This window comes from Hippocampus bargibanti, linkage group LG01, assembly GCF_051943395.1.
Source record: "Hippocampus bargibanti isolate YZ-2025 linkage group LG01, ASM5194339v1, whole genome shotgun sequence".
Classification (NCBI taxonomy): domain Eukaryota; kingdom Metazoa; phylum Chordata; class Actinopteri; order Syngnathiformes; family Syngnathidae; genus Hippocampus; species Hippocampus bargibanti.
The window spans coordinates 29,241,666-29,259,189 of NC_142734.1; the positions used below are offsets into that span (position 1 = coordinate 29,241,666).

Consider the following 17,524-nt stretch of genomic DNA (forward strand, 5'->3'; position numbering starts at 1 on the left):
GGACTCCCGGTACATAAACATTCAATGTATTGTAAGAAACCTTAGACTCTCTTCTTTCATCAGAAAAAAAATATTTCAAGCTTACTTGGTTGTAGAGTTATCTGCATTGAACGTGGGGACGGCAATACAAAAGGTAAATGCTGCCTCCTCACACGAGGGAAAAACATTGCCAGAGGTCTGACCGAAGCTTGAAACTCCCAAGAAAAAACAAAACCCGAACAAATTTGGGAATGGTTTGCTTTTCAATGCTTTTCAATTCCAGAATACATTTGGGAATGTAAGGGAAAGAGTTAACAGATTTTTGGTCTTCTGGTTCATTTTGATGGATCAAGACTGATGTGTAGTGTCGCAGAAAATGCAGAAGATGGCGGCAGAGCTCCATTGGAAATAGTTTTATTTTTCAGCTTGGAATGTTTGTCAACGAATATCAAAGAGTTGTCTCGGTGTAACATACAACGATTCACCATTGCGTTATTTATGTGTTTACCTTCTAATTTTGCCATCAGTGCGAAGTTTTCAGACCAAACAAAGTACCGCAAAATGCATTGAGGTGATGCAAGAGATGTCCTTTCTCAGTCAGGGCTGTTCCTTCAGTTACGTAGGGTGAGGACTCAAAAACAAGACTTCAGGAATATTGAGTCTTAAAACATAAAATATAGCTATATGCTGGGGAATCTTTCTAAAATACGCTCAGTAGAAGTCATTTGAAGCGATTTTACAAATTATGGGAACAACTTGTCCGGAGACGTCGGTTGTCCTTTAACGGATGCTATTTCTCAGCGTTGTAAAAAGCCACCGGTGTCGTTTTAGTTGTTTTCGTTGTTGCATTATTGACAGCGGAGGCAGCATCTCAGCTGCAAGTGAACGCTAAAATTAAATCATATAATGTCCCGAGGTTTTAATTGAACACCCGCCAAACTGCCAAATGTGCAAGTTCAATTCAATTTTGCTTGGTGCTGATGCAATTGTGCCTGTCACATAAAGTTAGGGATGGGCATCAGGTCTTGGCAATTGAATCTCTTCTCACGCCTTTATTTACATTTTAAATTTCCCATTCCCTGTTACCGTTTCTCATCCACTTACCTAACAAAAAAAAAAACTGAGAGCAGCAAGTGCTCATCCATGCGTCACTCCTGAGCACCCGAATTCGATCACTTGGTTGAACTAAATAAGAGTCTCCCCAGTGCAAAAGCTACATTTTATTCCCCGTGAGTAAATATTGCGTCTGTGGTCCATGTTAAAGTACACCTGCCTTGTCAAAATGGAAAAAAATGACAACACAACACATTTAACCTGTTTTGTAATTGGAAAATATTTGAAGTGCATCAGTTTATCTGGAATCTAAAATAAAGAAATGAGTGTGCCATTGCCCCCTACTGGAGTGGGTGTGCAATGACATTTTATTCTTGTGTCCAGCAAATAAAGAAAGCATGTTTCCCTTGCATCACACCTAAAACCCCATTGGTTGGGTTCTTGTCCTCCACCCCATTTGATCCTGAACCAACCCGACCCCCTCCATGAGAAATACCGCCAACACCACCCAGTGCCTGTGAATGTTTACTTGTGCGCAATAAAACACAGAAACAGAAGATGGGAGTTTGGTTGGTATTAATTGAAGAATACTTTTTTTGTATTGTCACGTAGATAAAGATCAGGGCCCCCTTTTTGGCTAGTCTGTGTTTGTGTGTCTTTGTATGACCATTCTTGTGAGGACGTACGTACTGGGGACGTTTTTGACAACTGAGGACATTTCGGCCATTTGTGTGTGTGTGTGTGTGTGTGTGTGTGTGTGTGTGTGTGTGTGTGTGTGTGTGTGTGTGTGTGTGTGTGTGTGCATGCGCACATGAGTATCTTTGTATTATTATTATTGTGGAGACCACCATGATTTTATACCATAAGGAGGGTGGGACATTTTTGACAAGTGACTGCATTTTGGACTAGTGACTGCATTTTGGACAATTGTTGTGTGTGTGCGTGCGTGTGTTGATCATTCCAGCCGCAAAAGCTTCTAAGAATTTGTTTTTATCATCTCTCTCTCTCTCTCTGTGTCTCTCTCTCTCTGTGCCCCCCCCCCCCCCTTCGTCCACTGCCCTACCCCTCCACTCCACTTCCTTCTTCCGTCTCCCCCTTTTTCTGCCCGCCTCACATAACTGGATTAGGTTGCTGCGTTTTAGAGTGAGGGGCGGTGTTTGCAAGGATTGGGGTCAACGTAATGAACATTCATCTCATCGCCTCGCTTCAGCGACACAAATACTTTGCGTAACAAATGTGTGATGTTTTATTTGATTTTTTTTTTTTTTAACTGTTCGTCTGTTAAACTGTTTAACTGTTGAAAAAGTTGACGTTCAAACAAATGTCCAAGAAGAGCGTGTCATTCATCTTGTATTTCATGTCATTTGTGTGAAATGAATCAGAAGTCACATAAAGTGAGACCTCAATTTACGAACTTAATTGGTTCCCAGACAAAGTGTGTAAGGCGAAAAGTGTGTATCTCAAAAAAGAAATTTCCATAGGAAACCATTAAAATGGGAATAATCTGTTCCCGGGTTTCCATAAAATATACTTTTCAACTAAATAAGCCTTAAAACTACACACAACATACCTTATTCTATGTATAATAAATGTGCTATTGTATTGCAATGAAAGAAATACACTGCATTGTATCATAAAGTCACTTTATTTACATTTGTGATGGTCATTTATGGCTTGATGGAATGGCGTTGGAGGTTGAAGGTCAAAGGGAATTGCTGTTTGGAAAGAGAGGCGCATTACACGAGGACTGTAATTAAAGAAATAAACTGTGCTGTAAAATAAAGTTTTATTTACCTTTTTGATGGTTGTTGATGGATTATGGAAGGAGAGTCACCTTCTATAAGGACTGTTGGTAACTTAACCTCTGGTGCTGTTCGGTCGTGTGCTTCCGCCGAAGATCACTCCGCCAGCCGTGCTGGGTGTGTATTATGAAAATAGTGCTTATTACAAGCTTTCATTTTCATAAATTTGACGTTTGTAAGACGAAAAGTTTGTAAGATAAGGTGTTTGTAAGTTGAGGTCTCACTGTATTTAGCATTGTTTACTGAAGATAAAATGTGTCATCATTAGGGGAAATTTCTCTTGTGTAATTCTTTGCCGTCTTTCCAGAGCTGCTGATGCAGTGTGTTAAGACCAACAATTTGAAAAAGGTGAGTGTGTGTTGGTTCCCATTTTAGACACTGTTTGTTGTTGTCTATTATAAAGCTCAAGTGAATGTATGGTTTTGTGTTTGTGGGGGTGGTCTTGTGGGGGGGAAGCTACAGGAAATGCATGAGAAAGGATGTGACCTGACATGTATTGACGAATCAGGCTGGAGCCTGCTGCACCACGCCGTTGTCACGGGAAGCAAGGAGATGGTCTGCTTCATCCTTGATAACAGTAAGCGTTCCTATGCCTCACTTGGGTGGTGGGGGTGGGGGGGGGTGTCACGTGACTGTCCACTCATTTGCCATCTGCTTTGAAATTCCAGCTCCAAATGGCCTCATTGACAAGACGGAAGACATTCAGTGAGTTCATGTTTGCTTTGAACGTAATTAAACTATTCACTTCCGGTACCGTGATTTATGACTTTCATTTATTCTGTGACCGAGCGTATAATACCAGTTTACTTGCATCGTAAATCAACCCTCCCTATTCCTCGAAATGCCTGTTCTGTGCCCCCATTCTCTACCCTCAAAAAATGCCATCACTCTTATTTTTCTTTTACATTTTTCATAAAGGCAAATATCACTGTGATTTTAAACATACTTTTCACATTAAAGCCGAAAATTGCCCGAGCAACAGTTCAGAGCTAAAACCAAAAACACTGGCACAATAACTCAAGGTACCCCGCCCAACGCTAGTTTGACAGATATCAATAGACCGAAAGGAATCCTTAGGGATCTCATTCTGCTTCTGGTCTCCCAACAGCGGCGAAACGGCTCTTCATCGGGCCGCCTCGCTTTGTCGCAGGACCATCTGTCACTACCTGGTCGAAGCGGGGGCCTCGCTGATGAAAACCGACATGCAGGTTGGTTCCAAAAAACAGATATCTATCGTTATGCAGGGAACTCCCTGACTCAATATAAAAAGAAAGACCAATAAAATTTACATTGTATATACATGTATAAATAAAAATAAGGCTTTGCAATGTATAGCTGCTAGTTTAATGCTAGCATAATGCTAACAACTGCTACTGTGAGGTACGCAGTAGCAACACATACAAAAATAGCACAAAACACAATTCACAGGTATGTAAGTCCTCTCTCTGCTCAATTTGAAGAATAAATATCACTGGAGTTTAGTAGAGAAATTCTCTACCAGCAAAATACATCCACGTTTGTGGTCGTAATGAGGCAAAAGCTGAAATTTTTCAGTACGTTTGAAGATTTTATTTTTTTTGCTCAGTGGGCTTTAGAGCCCACCAGCCACAACTCATAGAGAGTGTAAGGTGCCGAAACAAATTATTTCATCGCAGGATCTGTTTATGAAATAGCTAATTACTAATAAATCTTCCAAACCATCACAAACTGTTGCTACTGGTCTCGCAAAACAACATTGTCCACATATAAAGTCAAATCACCAAATAAGGACACTTTAAAAAAAAGACTGCTGACCCTGCTTAATGGTGGTACTGTATTGAAATCCTTAAAGGACAACCGACGTCACTTTTTTGTTTTTTAACTGACACCAGAAAAACGTTTTATAGCATCTAAAATACCCAAAACACGCAGTATGATATTTTTAGTCAAAAGCAAAACACCAAAAAAAATGACTGAAAGTGTCCAAAATCTGCAAAAAAATTGAGCTGCGAATTGGGCGTTTTCAGAAAGTCCCGCCCCCAGTTCCTGACGTCACGCCAGGACGTCTTCACTTTGCTAGTGAATCAAAACAATGGCTTCAGATTCGGAGAATATGCTTTCTTGTTCCACATCCAGTGATGAATATGATTCAAATAGTTCTGAAGAGGAAAGCATACATGTTTGCAATCGATTAAAGAATTTATTTGTGCCATTTTAAGGCAACATTGGGGGAAAATCACTCACCCAAAAAAGAGGCACAAAATGGCGACCTCCTGTGGCCACCTCCGTTTCCACAGGCTGATAAATTCCTTATATGGCGCTTGGACGCCCTCTTCTGGCCTTCTGGCGGCTTTTGGGTGCAACACGAGGTCCGCAGACCAAAAAAGTCCAGCAAAATACATTGACCGCTACAATGCGTCTTTTTTAAGGGAAAGGGCGGTCCTTTAATGACGTCACGTACGGACTCGTCACCAACTCAAAAACAAGACTTCCTGAATATTCAGCGTGAGTCTTAAAACGTAAAACATAGTTATATGCGGTGGAATCTTTGTAAAATACGCTCAGTAGAAGTCATTTGAAGCCATTTGACAAATTATGGACACAACTTGCCCGGAGACGTCGGTTGTCTTTTAAGCAAATATCGATTCAGCTCTAGCTGCTTTTGTATCGATATAAGCAGACCAAATTGGCTGGCGGGGAAGGAAAAGGGCATCGTAGTAACCGGATTATCGTAATAACCGAGTATCGTACTAACCGGAACTAATTATATCATAAAAGACTAGAAATTTGCCTGGAAATTAAAATAGTATCGTAATAAGCAGTACTATCGATATAACCGATATCGATATAATGAGACTTTACTATAATCACAATTTGAGGAGATATCAGCGGGTGTTTTTAGAATCTTTCTCACGGGAATGCCATGCATGTTTTTGGAATGTGGGTAGAAACCGGAGTACCCATAGAAAACCCACTTAGGCACCATCCAAAATTTTCACCACCACTCATCCCGAAGACAATCGCGAGAATTTGCTGGAGATAATCCCATCTGAGTGAAAAACAGCCGATCGCGGGTCACATTTCCAAACAAACCATTCACACTCACATCCACGCGCTACCCACATGCAAGTCAGGCTAACGTACCGCTACACACAAGCCCAGCGACTGTGTCGACAAACACTGGATGGAAATACAAATACACGCATTCAAAGTATCAAGTAAAAAAAAAACAAAATGGCCTCTCCGCAGGGTGACACCCCGAAGAACCGCGCTGAGAAAGCTCGCGATGGTGAGCTGGCAGCTTACTTGGAGAACCGACAGCATAACCAAATGATCCAGAGGGAGGACCAAGAAACGGCCGTCTAAAGCCTTTTCACAAGCGCAGTGCGAGAAAATGCTGTGCCAAAAGTCGTCGCGGTGAAGACACGTCAAACACGTTACGAAACAACTCGGGGACATTTCTTGGAATCTCCAGTGGAATATCGACCGCGTTTGTATTTTTTTTGTCACGGGGTCAGGGGTCACCAAAACATTTGGAATAACTGAAAATGTCTGTCTTTTTTTATTTTTTTACTTTTACGTTTTGAGTTAGCAAAATCGACTTTGCCACAGAGGGGCCATTTGCATGACTTTTTTTCCCTCTGTATAGATGCATTTTCTCTCCACATGACTGACAAAGCAAAAAAAAAAATAGCTAGACGCCTTTAGAAAGTGTTTTGCTATTCTAGTTGTGCTTTTTGTTGTTGCCTTTTTTTTACTTAAATTATTTTTTTAAGTTGCTTGCACACCAGTCAATTATGATAAGAAAGGATAAGCATCACGTTTATTAAAGGATGACCGACACCATTTTTTTTACATCCGAAAAACGTTTGATAGCATCTAAAATACCCAAAACACGCATGCGGATATTTTTAGTCAATTGAAAAACACCAATAAAAATGACTTAGTGTCCAAAAACGACTTCAAAATGAAACCGGAAATGACCAGTTTCAGAAGGTCCTGCCCCCATTGTTTGTGACGTCACGCCAAGACGTGTTGCCTCGCTCGAGAATCAAAACAATGGTTTCAGATTCGGAGAAGATGCTTTCTTGTTACTCATCCAGTTATGAATATGATTCAAATAGTTCTGAAGAGGAAAGCATAAATGTTTGCAATCAATTAAAGGAGTCCTCCTATATCAATTCGAGCCGTCAATGACAGCAATATAGCGTTCCAGAAAATGCACAATATGGCGCCAGAGCTCCGTTGGAAATGGGCTGATTTGTCTGCTGGGAATTTGTGTCAACTAGAATCAAATAGTTGTCTTGGTGCAACACACAACGATTCATCATTATGTTATTTATTTGTTTTCCTTCTAATTTGGCCATCAACACGGATCAACACAAAGTGTTCAGACCAAACAAAGTACCGCAAAATGCATTGTGTGTCACTTTCTCGGTCAGGGACGTTCCAAATGTGACGTCACGTAGGGGATCGTCATCAATACGAAAACAAGATTATTAAACAAGACTATCTCAGACTGTTATTTTACAAATTATGGACATAACTTGTCCGGAGGCGTCGGTTGTCTTTTAACTCGAAACTTTAGAATTGGATGTGAGGATCATTTACTTGTAATCATACTTGCCGATAATATCTGACAATTAAGTTGATACACTGGTTGTGAAATTTGTTGTTTTGATGTAACTCATGTAGTTTTTGTAATTGCATGTCACGAGGAAATAAAATATTTTACAGTGATATCAGTTTTTCACTTTTTGTTTTGTTTTTGTTTTTGGTCTAGCTTCTAGCGTGTTTCCAAAAGAATCCGTTTTAGACCAGGGTTGCAAATGTTTTGCGAAGTGGGCCAGATTTGGTGTGTAAAAAATGTCTGGGAAGATGGGAGGGGCAACCTTGGCGGACATTCTTTCCATATAACAGTAATTAATTTTAAAAAAGAGCCATTCCGTGTTTAAAATTTGCTTTTTTTATTTTTAATTTCAGCTATCTTAAAGGACAACCGACGTCACTTTTTTGTTTCCTAACTGACATCAGAAAAACGTTTTATAGCATCTTAAATACCCAAAACACGCAGTATGATATTTTTAGTCAAATGCAAAACACCAATAAAAATGACTTAAGGTGTCTAAAAAGTACTTCAATTTGAAACCGGAAGTGGCCAGTTTCGTGGCGTCACGGCAAGACGTCTTGCCTTGCTCGAGAATCAAAACAATGGCTTCAGATTCTGAGAAGATGCTTTCTTGTTACTCATCCAGTTATGAATATGATTCAAATAGTTCTGAAGAGGAAAGCATAAATGTTTGCAATCGATTAAAGAATTTATTCTGTGTTATTTTGAGGCATCAGGGATGGGAAATGTCGCACCCAAAAAAGGCAGAACATGGCGACAAAGCCGTTTAAGGAATTCATCAGCCCGTTTCCACTGGCTGATAAATTCCTTACATGGAGCTTTGTCGCCCTCTTCTGCCTCGTTTTGACCTACACAACGTTTTCAGAACAAAGTACAGCAAAATGCATTGACGTGATGGAAGGACTGCTACAAAGTGTCCTTTTTTCGGTCAGGGGCGTTCCTTCAGTGACGTAACGTACAGACTCGTCACAAACACAAAAACAAGACTTCCGGAATATTCAGTGCGAGTCTTAAAACGTAAAATATCGCTATATGCGCTGGAATCTTTGTAAAATACGCTCAGTAGAAGTCATTTGAAGCCATTTTACAAATTATGGACACAATTTGTCCGGAGACGTCGGTTGTCCTTTAAGCATGTGTTTTGGTTGATTTGAATCACGCGTATCAAAATTCAATTGACGTTGAAAATTTATATTGCATATTCAATGAACTTCACGTTTTTTTAACCCAAACTTTTTTGTCATAATTATATAGAAGTAACAGTTTTTTTTTTTTTGGTTGTTGCGCCATTTTAGAAAATTGGGGGGGTTCATTCAGTCAATGACTCCTGTACTAATTTGCTATGAAATTCTAGATTTTCAGCACTTAGAACACGTTGGTAACGATGCGACTGCCCAATGGATTCATTCTACATGTGGGGCAGACTTTATTGATTTCATAACAGAGGCCGCGGGCCGGATGAAAATAGACCACGGGCCGCATTTGGCCCCCGGGCCGGACTTTGGATATGTCTGATTTAGACCATCACATATTGTTCTTTAAAGTTGCTTGCTTGATTTTTGCCACAATGGTGTCACTTGGTTGTTGCTTCAACCTTTCGAGCGCCGCGATGACTCCAATAAGCAGCTAGTCATGTTATCAGGTTACTGGATGCATGAAAGGGGTTTAAAATTTTTAATCTGAAGATTTACCACTTGCACGTCTGCAAACGTACAAAAGTAGGTGACCCAGGGTTGCCGTGGTAACTGCAGAGACGCTGTCGTCTTTATTCGATGCCAATACTTTGGAGTTATGATTTTATGAAATACAGAATGCCTTTGCTCATCACTGCAGAGACCATGTGATCATCTTGAATGCGGGTCTTCATTACCGTGAAGATAAAAGAGCTTTGCCGCCGGCTGGACTTGTTTGAAAGCAAAGCTGAGTTCAAAACTTTATGGCCTCTTGTTGCTTTTGTTGGGCCGCTGACGAGTGCAAGTTGAGTCTGTTTGTGCGCAGGGGCAATGGGGGGTGAGGAGGTGTTTTTTTTTTTTTTTTTCCGGGAGGGGGGTGGGTCTGAATGGAGCTAATGCAACCAGAATGAACTGGTTTAGGAGACAAAGGCAAAAAAAAGAGGGGGGGGGGGGTGGCCTCAGGGCCAGGGGAGGCGAATTCGTTTTCGGATGGGCTGTACTAGATGTGATCTGATGCTCGCAGAGAGAAAGAACTCGACCAGAGAGTTGACGCCCTCGACCTCCACTCAAGTCCCGGCTGGCTGCCCCTCAAGTAAGTGCAACAATCTCATTTATTTATTTAGTGCGTTCTTTGTTCATTTAGGTATTTATTAGCTTTTTTAATTAATGTTTTTTATTTTTTTTATTTTAATCTGTTGTCATTTTTAAATTGAGATGGAAAGAGCGAGACTACAAATAAAATGAGGAAAATATTTATTAAAGGCGTGTTTAAAAACTTTTTTTTACAACTTTTTATATATATTTTTTTAATTTGTGTTTTTTGGATTGCACGTTTTTGGGTTATACTCAGGGCAAGACTGCTCAAACTAAACCACTTGTGAGATCTTTTGTTATTGTTATCCTGAATATATTCGACACCCGGGTAGGGATGGGGCCTCGGTGCGTCGAAATAAGCAATTAAGTTCAAGAAATGGAACAACATTACAACATCATTGCTCCCCAAATGGGCCATGTGTTTGTCCGAGGCATTATATCCCCCCCACCCCCCACTGTTTGGCTCCCCTTTTCTGTCCTTTGTTTATATTGTCCCTCAACTTGTTGGATGCCATAATCCGCACACTTTATTTTTTAGGTGGGTCAAAATATCGCATGTGTCAGATAGTTTTCTCCATCAAACAAAATCATAGCAGCAATGACCACCGTGTTTCGCTGGAGCTTGCTTGCAATGGTTCACTGACTGTGCTGATCTTTCTTTCCGTGCCAGAGGTGAAAAATTCATTTTATGAGCCACTTTGTTGTTTCACTTTCCCTCCTGGAAAGCAATGATTACTGTCAAGGACATGTTTGCGCATAATCACATATAGTTCACAAAACGAAATGATGGAGAACTAGCATTGAAGTCAGAAGTCAACAATATTTGTTTGTTTTGATTGTTGTTGAAGATCGTAAGAAAGAAAAAGTCATACTGGCATTATTTCTTACATGTACCAATTTGAAAATTTGGTACAGATTTTAGCTAGCATCATAGAAGTTGACATTGCTTGATTTGCTTTTGCACACCACATAAAATAATATGCCTTAATAGAATTAACCCCCCTCCCCCACCTCGAGCCTTGATGGGATGATACCCTGCTAGTCCCATAAATAGCTTCGTAAATATATATACATACATACATGCATGCATACATACATACATACATACATACATACATACATACATACATACATACATACATACATACATACATACATACACGCATGCATGGGGTGCATGCATGCATGGGGTACATGCATGCATACTTACATACATACATATATACATATATATATATACACATACATACATACATACATACATACATACATACATACATACACGCATGCAAGGGGTGCATGCATGCATGCATGGGGTGCATGCATGCATGGGGTACATGCATGCATACTTACATACATACATACATACATACATACATACGTAATGAATGAACAAATAAAGAAATATGTGTAATTACATAGATAAATAAAGAAATGCATAAATAAATATAAGTAAATATATAGATAACTAAATACATAAATAAATTTGTAATTAAATGAGTGAAGGAATAAATGAACAAATTAAATAAATAAAAAATGTAAATGCATGGATAAATAAATAAATGAATAAATTAGTAAGTAAATGAGTGAATGAATGAATACGTAATTAAATAAATTGTGTAAATACATCAATTAATAAATCAATGCATAAATAAATACATAAATAACTAAATTAATTAGTAAGTAAATGAGCAAAGTAATGAATGAACAAATAAATGCATTAATAAATAAATATGTGTAAATACATAGATAAATAAATGAATAAATAAATATGCATGAATTAATCTATAAATAAATACATGAATAAATAAATTAGTAATTAAATGAGTGAATGAATGAATGAATAAATAAAATAAAGAGAGAGAGACGTCGGTTGTCGTTTAAAGTTGGTGACATTCAGTACACACCAAAAGGAGTGTTAAAAAAAACTTTAAATACACAAGAGTGGATTAGAGTCGAATCAGACATGCCTGCCAGCGACGCATAATATTCAACCTCATTCACATGACCACAACTCACTGGGGCTTGCGTTCAAAACTTTTTGGTCGAGGGAAAGTAACCTTTTAGAAGGGGGGTTGGTATCGTTTTCAGAAAGCTCGAACACTTGGAAACCATTAAAAAAAATACTAATGCAACCTGCTCATCCTGGAAGAGTCTTAGGCTGTGTCAAAAGCCATAGAATATTTTTTTTTTGATACGTTTTGTCTTTCTTTTTTTTATTTTATGTTTTTAATAAGCACTTTTTTCTCAACCCATATTCACCAGTTGTTCGTACATCCCCGAAGGCATTTGAGTGCGCTTCCGAATGGTTGCTAAGTGGTTGTATCTAGGTTGCTGCTGCTCTTTTCAACCATGCACTTACGCTGTGCTTTTTCATAGCACATTGCTGCAAACTCCATCATCCCCCTACCCCCTCCCCCAATTGGGGGTGACGGATGAACTTTAAGCCGAAGCCAGCTTACCTTGAGCGATCGGCAAGGTACACCCTTGAGTGGTTGCCAGACAATTGCAGGGGACCAAGTATAGACCCTATATGGATAGTTCGGTCCACACGCAAATGGAATTCTTCAGCGGGAGTCTCCGGCGATGCCTTGACCTCCTTCCACACATAGCCTTGACAATGTAAAAATACAGAAATAAAAATAATAAACTGATTTTTGTTGTTTTTTTTTCACGCTCAACTTTGAATGGGGTGATGAATATCTTCACAGAAATGTGTTCTTTTTCAAAATATGAAATACAGAACTTTTCAAAAAGCATGAATAGCCCAGCTGACATTAATAAATCCTTGATTAATTCTTCTTCGGTGTCTTTTTTTGTTGTTGTTGTTGTTTTCATGTCGTATCCAACCTCTTTTTTGATGAATATTCAACCTTTCGAGGAGGAGCAGGGCATACAGTGGGACATTCATTGCATGTTTTGGGATCAAATACCAACTTTGAAGCGTCGTAATATCGTATTTGTGTGTGATCTTTCTTATGCTGCTTTATTATTTTGAGATCGCCCCACACCCCTACTTCATGGACCCTCCAAGATCAATCAGTCGTGCGGGCATTGACAGTTTCTTTGGGTAGGAGATCCTGAATTGGTTTCTAGCCAATAGCAAAGCAAGCAGAGACAAACAACCATTCACATTCACAATCACATAAAGGGACAATTTTAGAGTATCCCATTAACCTCCCATGCCTGTTTTTGGAACGTGGGACGAAACCGGAGTACCTGAAGAAAACCCACACAGGCACGGGAAGAACATACAAACGAGTGTCTAGTGCCAGAATCAAACCCTGGACCTCTGCACTGTGAGGCGGACGGGCTCACCAACTGGTCACCAGGCCATAAAAATCTTGTTAGAGCTCTGAAACAGAATCCAGCCAGCTGAACTACATCCTGAACTGGTCGTAGGGCGATGATAGAGACAAATGACCGTTCACACCAACATGCACACCGTCAGCAATGTCAATGGGGTACATTTTGACTGACTATCTAGAAAGGTTTTACAATACAGTGAGACCTCAACTTACGAACTTAATTGGTTCCCAGACAGCGTGTGTAAGGCGAAAAGTGTGTATCTCAAGAACAAAATTCCCATAGGAAACCATTAAAATGGGAATAATCCGTTCCCGGGTTTCCATAAAATATACTTTTCAACTAAATAAGCCTTAAAACTACACACAACATACCTTATTCTATGTATAATACATGTGCTATTGTATTGTAATGAAAGAAATACACTGCATTGTATCATAAAGTCACTTTATTTACATTTGTGATGGTCATTGATGGCTTGATGGAATGGCGTTGGAGGTCGAAGGTCAAAGAGAATTGCTGTTTGGAAAGAGAGGAGCATTACATGAGGACTGTAATTAAAGAAATAAACTGCGCTGTAAAATAAAGTTTTAATTACCTTTTTGATGGTCGTTGATGGCTTATGGAAGGCGAGTCACCTTCCATAAGGACTGTTGGTAACTTAACCTCTGATGCTGTTCGGTCGTGTGCTTCCGCCGAAGATGACTCCGCCAGCCGTGGTGGGTGTGTATTATGAAAATAGTGCTTATTATAAGGTTTAATTTTCATAAATTTGAAGTTTGTAAGACGAAAAGTTTGTAAGATGAGGTGTTTGTAAGTTGAAGTCTCACTGTATCAGTTTTTATTTATTGTTGTTGTTTTTCTATAAGAAAGCCAAATAATGAAGGGGCTGACACGTTAATATGGACGTTGTGGCTGCTGTGTGTTTTCAAAGGATGAAGGCGACGTTGCTGCTGCCGCTCTTTATTGCTCTCGTCACAATCAAAGTCATAGCTGGAGGGAAGAACAACCGAGGTAGGAATTTTTCCTCCACCGCTCTCACTCAAGTATCTATACTTTCAATAAAGCTCAAACGTTTAGAGTTAAAGTGTTCAAGTTAAAAAGGAGACTTTGCCTACTCCCCCGTTTGGAAATGAGTATCTTCGATATACTTTCTGAGGATCAAAGATTCACTACACACACTATCCCTTGTCTTGCTGACATCAGTTCGTTTATTTGAGCGAGACAAGTGAGTGACTGTACCCTTCGTGCGTATGGATTTTGTTACCGTGACAACCAGCGGTGGGCGTAAGGAGAGCCCAGAGGGCAGAATTAAGGGCCAACTTTCGGAAAAAAAGACATGAAAAGCATTTACACTCATGGATGCAGCGGTTCACATTCGTAGTGGGAAAATGAAGCTTCATGAAGCACTTGTGATAGTTTTTGACACTTCCTGATGGTGCGTTTGGTTTAAATATGTAGGTTAGTACAAAGGAAATGTCCTAAAAATCCATCGCATCTTTAAACCAAGGGTGCCATCTAGAGGAGTCAAAAATGATCACAAGTGCTTCATGAAGCTTCACTTGCCCATTACTAACGTGCAGGAATGAAGCTCACACCTGCACTATTACTACTTGGGAATTTAGAATGGCTCAAATGCAGAACACGGGCGAAATGGCATGGAGCGAGAGGGATATGCGCTAAAAAAAGATTAATAAAAGGCTCAAATAAATAAATACATACGTACACGCATGAGAGTATTATGGAATCTGCGTGAGCCTTGAAAAAAATCTATATGATTCGGCACCGCATCTTTAAAAGGGTGCCATCTAGAGGAGTCAAAAATGATCACAAGTGCTTCATGAAGCTTCATTTGCCCATTACGAGTAAGAACTGATTTTTTTTCATCCATTTTTTTGCTCAATCGACAGAGAAAATCAAACCTTCACAATCCGGATCAGATTGCACCGACTGGCGCTATGGAAACTGCGTCGCGAGCAACGGAGACTGCGGAGCCGGCTTTAGGGAGGGCACATGTAATCAGCAGACCAAGAAAATGAAATGCAAAGTGCCCTGTAACTGGAAAAAAGACTTTGGAGGTAACAAACGACGGTGACGTGAATTCTTGCCAAAGTTTGCAGAGCCAACTTTTTATGTGGTCCGTCTCCAGCTGACTGCAAGTACAGGTTTGAAAGTTGGAGCGACTGCGACCCAGATGCCGGCATGCAGACCAGAAGTGGAACCTTGAAGAAGGCGTTGTACAACGCCAAGTGCCAGCAGACCATTTCTGTCAACAAACCCTGTGCTGGCAAGACAAAGACAAATAAAGGTTAGATTGACTGTCGTGTACAAACATGTACACATAATTGTTGAACAGATAATAAGTTTGCCTGCACATGTAGAAATAAGTATTGAAGGACAACCGACACCCCTTGACAAGTTGTGTCCAGAATTTGTAAAATCACTTCAAATGACTTCTACTGAGCGTATTTTACAAAGATTCCAGCGCATATAGCGATATTTTACGTTTTAAGACTCGCGCTGAAAATTCCGGAAGTCTTGTTTTTGAGTTTGTGACGAGTCTGTAAGTTACGTCACTGAAGGAACGCCCCTGACCGAAAAAAGGACACATTGTAGCAGTCCTTCCATCACGTCAATGCATTTTGCTGTACTTTGTTCTGAAAACGTTGTGTAGGACCAAAAAGAGGCAGAAGAGGCCGACAAAGCTCCATGTAAGGAATTTATCAGCCTGTGGAAACGGGCTGATTAATTCATTACACGGCTTTGTCGCCATGTTCTGCCTTTTTTGGGTGCGACATTTCCCATCCCTGATGCCTCAAAATAACACGGAATAAATTCTTTAATCGATTGCAAACATGTATGCTTTCCTCTTCAGAACTATTTGAATCATATTCATAACTGGATGTGTAACAAGAAAGCCTATTCTTGTTTTCGAGTTGATAACGATCCCCACGTGACGTCACGTTTGGAACGCCCCTGACCGAGTTGTATTTTTCACGTTACTTCCGGGTTGAGTGAACGCTGGCGCGTGTAGCTGCCGCTGCTCACCCGCAGAAAAAACATCCTGTGACTGTAGTGTCCTTGACAATTTTGAAAGTCGCTTATAAACGAATTTTTATTATTATTATTATTATTATTATTATTATTATTATTATTATTATTATAATCCACCGTCATGTACAAGCCTCATTTCGGCCATCCATGACTCCCCACTCATTTGATTTTAAAGGTCAGTCATTTTGAGCGTAGCCACTTTTCAAAATGGACTCAAATGCTAAACCGCTAGGAAGAACAAATAATGTACATTTCTCCACTGCGAGACGAATAAAGGTACATCCAATCCAATCCAAAATGTCACGGCCCCCGTCTGCCTAGCACATCGCAAATAGTTCAACAACCACAGTGAAAACCAAACCAAGATAGATCATAATATGTATTAAAATTATGAATTGATTAGAATCTTTTATTACATCTCCTTTGGCATAGCGCACAGGTGTCAAAGTCAAGGCCCGGGGGCCAAATCTGGCCTGCCACTCATATTTTATTCGGCCCGCGAAAGCAAATCAAACGTTGGAATTCCATGATGCTTGCTAAAGTCCGCAACAAAATTTCAAATTATCGTATGTAAACCACAGAAACAGTCACTATTCTCGACTTTGAAAAATACTTATTTAATAATTTGTTGTGCGTTCCATATGTAATATGTGGAGTGGATGATGGCTTGCCTAAATTCATAACGGCCCCCGAGAGGAAGCCGTAACGACAATGTGGCCCAAGGCAAAAAAAAAAAATGACTTTGACACCCTTGGCGTAGCATAAGTCACACGTCTTATATTTTGTATCGTTTGGATTTCCAGGAAAGAAGAAAAAAGGCAACGGACAGTAAACGCAAGAGAAGAATTTCTGCGTAAAGATAAAAGAAGGATCTTTATAAAAAAATTGTGTGGAGCAACACTCACGACGGACGTTTTGAACGGTGGTACTGACATTTAGACAACGTATCTCGTTTTGTTTGTAGGCTCACTCAAAAGCGGAATAGTCTTGACCTAGAAAGTAGAAAACAGTCCATCTGAATGTGATGTCATTTGGGTCCAAAGACCACCTCTGCTATTACTAATATCTAGTCAATAGTCTCGAATGTGTGTGCTGAAACTGCAAATCCCATGAAGCCTTTTTGCCGCACACGTTTTTCAAATCATGATGTCATTGCATAAATCATGGATAATATTATTAATAAAGATCAAGATGATATTCTGGTAACATGTTTTTTTGTGTTTTATTCCATCTTTATCTGCTCATATACAGTGGCAAAATTATTATTTTTTTTCATTTATATATTTATTTTTATCTTTTTATTTATGAATTATTTATATGTATCGTGTTTATTTAGTGTCAAAATATTTATTTATTTATTTATATCTATTTGTCTATCCACTTATCCATTTATCCATCCATTATTTAATTGTTTATTCGGTTGTTTGTTTATGCACATACGCATACACACATTT

The 17,524-nt window shown here is 39.5% G+C and overlaps 2 protein-coding genes across 4 annotated transcripts in view; both read left to right on the forward strand.

Annotated features, from left to right (window-relative positions):
- Positions 1 to 7,553, forward strand: part of LOC148903799 (diacylglycerol kinase zeta-like) — a 46,516-nt gene extending 38,963 nt beyond the window's left edge. For 2 of the 3 annotated variants that reach the window (XM_089008904.1, XM_089008921.1), the window contains 5 exons: positions 3,142 to 3,182; positions 3,291 to 3,411; positions 3,503 to 3,539; positions 3,943 to 4,042; positions 6,063 to 7,553. In XM_089008904.1, the coding sequence (XP_088865030.1) occupies positions 3,142 to 3,182; positions 3,291 to 3,411; positions 3,503 to 3,539; positions 3,943 to 4,042; positions 6,063 to 6,179 (416 nt within the window). In that variant the 3' untranslated portion in view covers positions 6,180 to 7,553. The remainder of the gene's footprint in view (positions 1 to 3,141; positions 3,183 to 3,290; positions 3,412 to 3,502; positions 3,540 to 3,942; positions 4,043 to 6,062) is intronic. The other variant, XM_089008913.1, reaches the window with a different exon arrangement.
- Positions 7,554 to 9,571: 2,018 nt separating this feature from the next.
- On the forward strand, positions 9,572 to 17,276 carry LOC148903800 (midkine-A-like). The gene is made up of 5 exons (XM_089008933.1): positions 9,572 to 9,708; positions 13,951 to 14,030; positions 14,927 to 15,094; positions 15,166 to 15,324; positions 16,874 to 17,276. Exons 2-5 carry the CDS (start codon positions 13,952 to 13,954, stop codon positions 16,900 to 16,902), a joined length of 435 nt encoding a protein of 144 aa, XP_088865059.1. The 5' UTR covers positions 9,572 to 9,708; position 13,951; the 3' UTR covers positions 16,903 to 17,276.
- Positions 17,277 to 17,524: the final 248 nt, after the last annotated feature.

Bases quoted from the DNA above. Each gene is read 5' to 3' on its own strand.
- LOC148903800 (XM_089008933.1), top strand. From the start codon at position 13,952: ATGAAGGCGACGTTGCTGCTGCCGCTCTTTATTGCTCTCGTCACAATC. The intron at 14,031-14,926 runs GTAGGAATTTTT...CTCAATCGACAG, and splicing joins TGGAGGGAAGAACAACCGAG to AGAAAATCAAACCTTCACAA. The intron at 15,325-16,873 runs GTTAGATTGACT...TTGGATTTCCAG, and splicing joins CAAGACAAAGACAAATAAAG to GAAAGAAGAAAAAAGGCAAC.